The sequence below is a fragment of the Rana temporaria genome, chromosome 4, assembly GCF_905171775.1.
Source record: "Rana temporaria chromosome 4, aRanTem1.1, whole genome shotgun sequence".
Lineage (NCBI taxonomy): Eukaryota > Metazoa > Chordata > Amphibia > Anura > Ranidae > Rana > Rana temporaria.
The window spans coordinates 294,457,434-294,466,323 of NC_053492.1; the positions used below are offsets into that span (position 1 = coordinate 294,457,434).

Genomic DNA, 8,890 nt, shown 5'->3' on the forward strand with positions numbered 1-8,890 from the left:
ACAGTCCATATTCCCATCACACACATTCCTGGAATGAGCTCTAAACCACATCCGTATGGGATATACATCGGCAGAATGGCACGGCTGGGCACAATCACGTACCTGTACGTGTCTCTTTAAGCCCAGCTGTGGGGTCGCGAGCGCGCCTCCCCCTCGGGCACAATCGCCGCCGGTGTCCTGCGATCGGTCACCGGAGCTGAAGAACGGGGAGAGGTGAGTGTAAACACACCTTCCCCATTCTTCACTGTGGCGCTGTCATCGATCATCTGTTCCCTGATATAGGGAAAGACGATCAGTGACGTCACACGTCCAGCCCCGCCCCCTACAGTTAGAAACACATATGAGGTCACACATAACCCCTACAGCGCCCCCTAGGGGTTAACTCCTAAACTGCAATTGTCATTTTCACAGTAATCAGTGCATTTTTATAGCACGTTTCGTTGTGAATATGACAATGGTCCCAAAAATGTGTCAAAATTGTCTGCCATAATGTCGCAGTCACGAAAAAAAATCGCTGATCGCCGCCATTAGTAGTAAAAAAAAAAATTATTAATAAAAATGCAATAAAACTATCCCCTATTTTGTAAACGCTATACATTTTGTGGAAAACCAATCGATAAACACTTATTGCGCTTTTTTTTACCAACAATATGTAGAATACGTATCGGCCTAAACTGAGGAAAAAAAACTTTTTTATATAATTTTGGGGGATATTTATTATAGCAAAAAGTAAAAAATATTGAATATTGGGATCCCTATGCCCTCAGTGGGTAGTGTGTGCCCCCTGGCAGGGATCCCTGTGCCCCCATTGGGTAGTGTGTGCCCCCTAGCAGGGATCCCTGTGCCCCCATTGGGTAGTGTGTGCCCCCTAGCAGGGATCCCTGTGCCCCCATTGGGTAGTGTGTGCCCCCTAGCAGGGATCCGTGTGCCCCCATTGGGTAGTGTGTGTCCCCTAGCAGGGATCCCTGTGCCCCCATTGGGTAGTGTGCGCCCCTGGCAGGGATCCCTGTGCCCCCATTGGGTAGTGTGTGTCCCCTGGCAGGGATCCCTGTGCCCCCATTGGGTAGTGTGTGTCCCCTAGCAGGGATCCCTGTGCCCCCATTGGGTAGTGTGTGCCCCCTAGCAGGGATCCCTGTGCCCGCATTGGGTAGTGTGTGACCCCTAGCAGGGATCCCTGTGCCCCAAATTGGGTAGTGTGTTCCCCATAGCAGGGATCCCTGTGCCCCCATTGGGTAGTGTGTGCCCCCTGGCAGGGATCCCTGTGCCCCCATTTGGGTAGTGCGTGCCCCCTAGCAGGGATCCCTGTGCCCCCATTGGGTAGTGCGTGCCCCCTAGCAGGGATCCCTGTGCCCCCATTGGGTAGTGTGTGTCCCCTGGCAGGGATCCCTGTGCCCCCATTGGGTAGTGTGTGCCCCCTGGCAGGGATCCCTGTGCCCCCATTGGGTAGTGTGTGCCCCATAGCAGGGATCCCTGTGCCCCCATTGGGTAGTGTGTGCCCCCTAGCAGGGATCCCTGTGCCCCCATTGGGTAGTGTGTGTGATCACTGTGGGGTAAACACATATTGTAGATATCACATCAAAGCAATCGGCGGTGAGTGAGAGGCGGCAGGGGGCGGGGTCTATGTCAGCAGAAAAGCTGCTTTTGGTCCAACCAGAAAGGATCACAGTGACTGCACATGCTCTATGCGGCCCCCTGTATCCTAGCAACGATAAACACTGGCCGGCCAGGAAATCTGTGACATAAGAACGCCGTCCGGTCCAATCCGGATACAAACACAGGATGGGAGACCCAATATAGATACCAGCCCAGGAGACTCTCATGGGGCCCCTACTGGTCCCGGGGCCCTCAGGTATGGTCAGTCCGCCCCTGGTTACATTCCATTTATTCATTTCATGTATAATAAAGTACATTTTGTATTTTTAGGTTATACTTTGTCATATATTGTGGGGCCTTGTTATTATGTCAGATTCTCAGATTCTCCTTCCTGCCGTCCCTTTTCTGTAGGGATTGGGGGGCAAATATTCAAACTGGGAGGAGGAGGGGGGGCCCCTGTCATGTAGGGTGGCCCCTGTGAAGTAGGTTGTTGGGGGCCCATGTCAGGTCAGGTGTTTGGGGCCCCTGTCAGACAGGGCCGCCATCAGGAATTATGGGGCCCCTTACACAGCTTCAGGCATGGGCCCCCTGGAGCAGGCAGAGAACCGGGGGGGGGGGGGGGGGTGCTGCTGCCTCAAATTAAGAAGCGGGGGGGGGGCTGCCGTGATTTGAGAAGCAGAGGGGTGCCACTAATTGGGGGGGGGGGTTGCTCATGGGACCTCTAGGGGTAGCCATCCGGGGCCCTGGGGCCCTTTAATAAAAACAGAAAAAAAACATATATATAAAAAAATATATATATATATATATATTTTTATAAAACATTTTTTTTTAAAAAGGGGGGTTGTCATCCGGGGCCCTGGGGACCTCTGGGCCCTTTAATAAAAAAAAAAGAATAAATATATATATATATATATATATATATATATATATATATATATATATATATTTAAAACAAAATGGTTGCCATCTGGGGCCCTGGGCCCTTAAATAAAAATAAAAAAGAAAATAAAAGCCCTGGGGACCTCTGCTCCCTTTAATAAAAAAAATATATATATAAAAAAAAGGGGGGGGGGGGGGTTGCCACCCAGGGCCCTGGGAACCAGAATGAGGAGAGAAAACACTGACAGGTCACATTACACAACAAGCCGGCCCAGCTCTCTATCTCGCCCCCCCCCCCCCCATCAATTCCCCTCAGCCCCCCCCACACACACACTGACATCACCGCTAATGAGACTTACTGTGTCACCGATGGATGTAGGATGAAAAATCTGTCGAAGTAGTCTCCGATTAGTCCTCTGTGGGGCGCTGTACCGGTCCTGCGAGCAGAGGTATCGAGATATCACTTCAGTCCATAGGAGTCTATGGAGCAAAATGGCGCCGCTCCGCCGCCGCGTACAGGTATGAGTCATCCGAGCCCCGCCCCTTCCGCGAGTCCTTTCCCCCACGCGTCCGTGCAGTGGACGCGAGTCTCCAATGCACAGTACAGAGGTGACAGATAGCTGGAGAGAGGATTCAGCTCCCTCCTCCCTCCAGCCTGAAGGTGGCAATAGAGAGCGCCGCTGTGCAGTGAATTAAGTCAGCCGTTCTGCCTCAGTCTCTCTCACATGACCGGAGGGAGGAAGAAAATGTTTCATACACAGTGTGTCTGTAAGTACAAGGGGGGGGGGGAGACAACTTACCTCACACCTTCCCTCTCTACTCCTCACACAACCCCCTCTCTTACTTATACCCCCCAGACACCCCCCTATCTTACTTATACCCCCCAGACACCCCCCTCTCTTCCTCACCCCCCTCTTCTTTTGACCCCCCAGACACCCCCCTCTCCCTTGCACTGATTTTTACAGGGCACAGTGGCGACAATTGATGGGCACAGTGGCGACAATTGATGGGCACAGTGGCGACAATTGATGGGCACAGTGGCGACAATTGATGGGCACAGTGGCTGCGTTTGATGGCACGGCACAGTGGTGACAATTGATGGCACAGTGGCTGCGTTTGATGGCATGGCACAGTGGCTGCGTTTGCCATGGCAGAGTGGTGACAATTGATGGGCACAGTGGCTGCGTTTGATGGCATGGCACAGTGGTGACAATTGATGGGCACAGTGGCAATAAATGATTTCACAGTGGCTGCGTTTGATGGTATGGCACAGTGACTGCGTTTGCCATGGCACAGTGGTGACAATTGATGGGCACAGTGGTGACAATTGATGGCACAGTGGCTGCGTTTGATAGCATGGCACAGTGATTGCGTTTGATGGCATGGCACAGTGGCTGCGTTTGATGGCATGGCAGAGTGGCAACAATTGATGGGCACAGTGGCGACAATTGATGGACACAGTGGGAACAATTGATGGCACAGTGGCGATAAATGATTTCACAGTGGCTGCATTTGATGGCATGGCACAGTGGCTGCGTTTGCCATGGCACCGTGGTGACAATTGATGGGCACAGTGGCAACAATTGATGGCATAGTGGTAACAATTGATGGCACAGTTGCTGCGTTTGATGGAATGGCACAGTGATTGCATTTGGCATGGCACAGTGATTGCATTTGGCATGGCACAGTGGCTGCGTTTGCCATGGCACAGTGGCGACAATTGATGGCACAGTGGCTGCGTTTGATGGCACAGTGGCTGCATTTGGCATGGCACAGTGGTTTCGTTTGATGGCATGGCACAGTGGCTGCGTTTGATAGCATGGCACAGTGGCGACAATTGATGGCACAGTGGCTGCGTTTAATGGCATGGCACAGTGGTGACAATTGATGGGCACAGTGGCGATAAATGATGGCCCAGTGGCTGCGTTTGATGGCATGGCACAGTGGCTGCATTTGCCATGGCACAGTGGCAACAATTGATGGCACAGTGGCTGCGTTTGGTGGCATGGCACAGTGGCGATAAATGATGGGCACAGTGGCGATAAATGATGGGCACAGTGGCTGCATTTGATGGCATGGCACAGGACATGTGTGGTCACCTTGGCATTCTGTAAGCACAATATTCATGTATCATACAACAAGGTTGGTGGATCATGTCACAGCACAACTCCTTGGGGCAAAGTTAGTGTCACAACGAAGGGCTCTGTCACGCGGGCGGACCGTATGTCCGCTTTCTCACCCATCCGTTTCCGGATGAAAAAGGGACATACATTGGTCCCTATGAGATTGCGGGTGCTGACACCCGATCTCACCCGGGTCCGCAACCCTCAGATTCTGCAGACAGAGGAAAATCCTATTTCTCCTTCCGTCTGCGGATCGGGATCGGGTGAGCACGGACTGACGGTCAGTGCCAAGTGGGGACCATCTTTCCCTCACTTTTTCTCCGGCACTACTGACGGCTCCGCTAAACAATGGCTAAAGCCACTGGATTGGCGAATCCGGCGCTGAGACCACTTTTATCCGAAGGCGGACCGCCCGCTGTTGAAGAGGATACCGGGGGTTATGGTTGCTAGCTGCTGCCATAACAACGGTATTCCACGTCAAACAGCCGACGTACAACTGCGGCGGGCGGTCCTTAAGTAGTTGTTAATGGTGCCGCTGATCTCCCGTATCTTGGCTTTCTCACGTTTTCTGTCTCCAGGTTTACCTGTTTGCGGAAGCTTTGGCGGATGGCGCTGTGAAGATGGGGATGCCCAGTGCCTTGTCTAGCCGCATTGCAGCCCAGACTCTGCTGGTGAGTATATATTCATAGGAGAGGGGAAAACAAATGTATGATTCAGGGTCTAATTAACCACTTGCGACCCGTATTACTAACTTATACGGCGGAAAGGTGGCACTACTTGTGCCAAATACAGGACAATCTTAGAAGAAAACCTGTTAGAGTCTGTAAAAGACTTGAGGCTGGGGGGAGGTTCACCTTCCAGCAGGACAACGACACTAAAGTACAGCCAGAGCTATAATGGAATGGTTTAGATCAGGCATGTCCAAAGTCCGGCCCGTGGGCCAAATGCGGCCCCCTGTTGATTTAATATGGCCCCCCTGGGGATTTGGATATATATATTGTTTGTGGCCCCCAGGGCCACAAAAGATATATACCGTATTTATCGGCGCTGCCTTGGAGGGGACAGGGAGGGGGCAGGACGAGCACCATCACATGAAGCGTCTGTATTGGAAGTCCCGTCTCCTGGGATGCCATTGGACGACTGTTCTGTCTATCATAAGAGGCGGGACTTTGTATTAAAGCGGCCACAGAGTAAACAAGAGATTCTCCTGTTTGTAATCTATCGGCACTCGTCCCACCCCCTCCCTCTGCCCTCCGAGGCTGCAGATGGGCATTGATAAGGCTGCACTGATGGCAATGGTAAGGCTGCATTCATGGCACATGTGAGGCTGCATTGTTTGCAATGGTAAGGCTGCATTCATGGCACATGTGAGGCTGCAATGGTGAGGCTGCATTGGTGGCAATGGTGAGGCTGCATTGGCATAAATGCGGTATATCCAAATAACACGCCCAAGCTCATCCTTAGTCCTGAGCAGCGCTCTGGGATTCGTTGGGGCCACAAAAGAAATATATACAGTATATCCAAATAACACGTCCAAGCTCATCTCTTCACCCCACAGCCACAAAGGCAAGAGAATTCTTGTTGGGCCGTGTATTAGTTGCTCGGAGGAACACACTTAGACTGAATTTTAATGGTTCAAAGAATGTCAGGCAAAATAGTCGGCCCTCACGCATGTTCACTTCATCAAATCTGGCCCTCTTTGAAAAAAGTTTGGACACCCCTGGTTTAGATCAAAGCATATTCATGTGTTAGAATGGCCCAGTCACAGTCCAGACCTAAATACAATTGGTGTGGGGGGAGGGGCAGAGAGGTGGAGCATTGTGTGTGTATAAGGCAGCGGTGTGGTGTGAGGGGGGGCAGAGAGGTGGAGTATTGTGTGTGTGTGTGTGTATAAGGCAGCATTGCGGTGTGAGGGGAGGGGGGCAGAGAGGTGGAGTATTGTATGTACAAGGCAGCAGTGTGGTGCGATGAGAGGGCAGAGAGGTGGAGCATTGTGTTTGTGTGTGTGTGTATATAAGTCAGCAGTGTGGTGCAATGGGGGGGGGGGGGGGGGGAGAGGTGGAGCATTGAGTGTATAAGGCAGTGGTGTGGGGGGGGGGCAGATAGGTGGAGCATTGTGTGTGTATAAGGCAGCAGTGTGGGGGGGGGGCAGAGAGATAGAGCATTGTGTGTATAAGGTAGTGGTGTGAGGGGGCAGAGAGGTGGAGCATTGTGTGTATAAGGCAGCAGTGTGGTGCGAGGGGGGGCAGAGAGGTGGTGCATTGCGTGTATAAGGCAGTGGTGTGGGGGGGGGGGCAGATAGGTGGAGCATTGTGTGTGTATAAGGCAGTAGTGTGGGGGGGGGGGGCAGAGAGATAGAGCATTGTGTGTATAAGGTAGTGGTGTGAGGGGGCAGAGAGGTGGAGCATTGTGTGTATAAGGCAGCAGTGTGGTGTGAGGGGGGCAGATAGGTGGTGCATTGTGTGTATAAGGCAGCCGTGGGGTGGAGCTCTGTGTGTATAAGGCAGTGGTGTGGGGGGGGGCAGAGAGGTGGAGCATTGTGTGTATAAGGCAGCCGTGGGGTGGAGCTCTGTGTGTATAAGGCAGTGGTGTGGGGGGGGGGGGGCAGAGAGGTGGTGCATTGTGTGTGTATAAGGCAGCCGTGGGGTGGAGCTCTGTGTGTATAAGGCAGTGGTGTGGGGGGGGGGGGGCAGAGAGGTGGAGCATTGTGTGTATAAGGCAGCAGTGTGGTGTGAGGGGGGCAGAGAGGTGGTGCATTGCGTGTATAAGGCAGTGGTGTGGGGGGGGGGGGCAGATAGGTGGAGCATTGTGTGTGTATAAGGCAGCAGTGTGGTGTGAGGGGGGCAGATAGGTGGTGCATTGTGTGTATAAGGCAGCCGTGGGGTGGAGCTCTGTGTGTATAAGGCAGTGGTGTGGGGGGGGGGGCAGAGAGGTGGAGCATTGTGTGTATAAGGCAGTGTGGTGTGAGGGGGGCAGATAGGTGGTGCATTGTGTGTATAAGGCAGTGGTGTGGGGGGGGGGGCAGAGAGGTGGTGCATTGTGTGTGTATAAGGCAGCCGTGGGGTGGAGCTCTGTGTGTATAAGGCAGTGGTGTGGGGGGGGGGGGGGGGGCAGAGAGGTGGTGCATTGTGTGTGTATAAGGCAGCCGTTGGGTGGAGCTCTGTGTGTATAAGGCAGTGGTGTGGGGGGGGGCAGAGAGGTGGAGCATTGTGTGTATAAGGCAGCAGTGTGGTGTGAGGGGGGCAGATAGGTGGTGCATTGTGTGTATAAGGCAGCCGTGGGGTGGAGCTCTGTGTGTATAAGGCAGTGGTGTGGGGGGGGGGCAGAGAGGTGGTGCATTGTGTGTGTATAAGGCAGCCGTGGGGTGGAGCTCTGTGTGTATAAGGCAGCAGTGTGGTGCGAGGGGGGGGGGGGGAGCCGGAGCACTCTGTATAAGGCATGTGAAATTCATGTTGGTGGTCCGCGGGATTCAGAATTTTGAGTTTAGTGGTCGGAAAGGTTTTGCCACCACCGCTGTCGATAACTCACCTTGCCGCTCTTATTTCAGGGGGCAGCGAAGATGATTCTACAAAGTAAGGAGCACCCCGCGAAGCTGCGCTCTGATGTCTGCACCCCCGGAGGCACCACCATACACGGACTCCATGAACTGGAGAAGGGGGCCCTGAGGGCCACAGTAATGAATGCTGTGGAAGCTGCAACAAATGGAGCCAGAGATCTGGACAAGCGCTAACAACTCCACACATTCATTGAGAGAATTCAACAAGAGAGATCCTTCCAACTCATCATCGGCTTCCCCACTGTGACTAGACAATGGATGGGGCTGTAATGTATTACAATACCTGCAGAGCAAGAACAGCAATTTGTACCTCGGGGGAGGAGTTACCACTCCCATATCGGAGATAAGCAATCCCAGGAGGACCAAACTAGAACTTTTCTGATTCTAAAAACAGAAATATACATTGCAGCTCCTCGCTGTCCCCCTGTGTGGTTCTACTCTAATCTCTGGGAGTTCTGTCAGTGGAACACAAATAGCGATAAATAAATTGCAAGCAAGTTTACCTAAAGGGTTCCCCCGCCCTTAAAAGGCGTAACAAATGCAAACTCCGGACGGTTTTCCCCGACATTCCCTCAGTACATACACTTAGCCAGATTCAGGTAGCTTTACGCCGGCGTATCAGTAGATACGCCGACGTAACTCTGAATCTACGCCGGGGTAAATTTAAGCGTATTCTGGAAACCATATACGCTTAAATTAGGCTAAGATACGAGCGGCGTAAGTCTCCTACGCCGTCGTA

The 8,890-nt window shown here is 52.6% G+C and overlaps 1 protein-coding gene across 1 annotated transcript in view; it reads left to right on the forward strand.

The window, feature by feature from the left end:
- The window catches only part of LOC120937336 (pyrroline-5-carboxylate reductase 3-like), a 20,900-nt gene extending 12,472 nt beyond the window's left edge, over positions 1–8,428 (forward strand). The window contains exons 2-3 of the mRNA XM_040350469.1: positions 5,174–5,266; positions 8,143–8,428. Coding sequence (XP_040206403.1) covers positions 5,174–5,266; positions 8,143–8,325 — 276 coding nt within the window. The 3' untranslated portion in view covers positions 8,326–8,428. The remainder of the gene's footprint in view (positions 1–5,173; positions 5,267–8,142) is intronic.
- Positions 8,429–8,890: the final 462 nt, after the last annotated feature.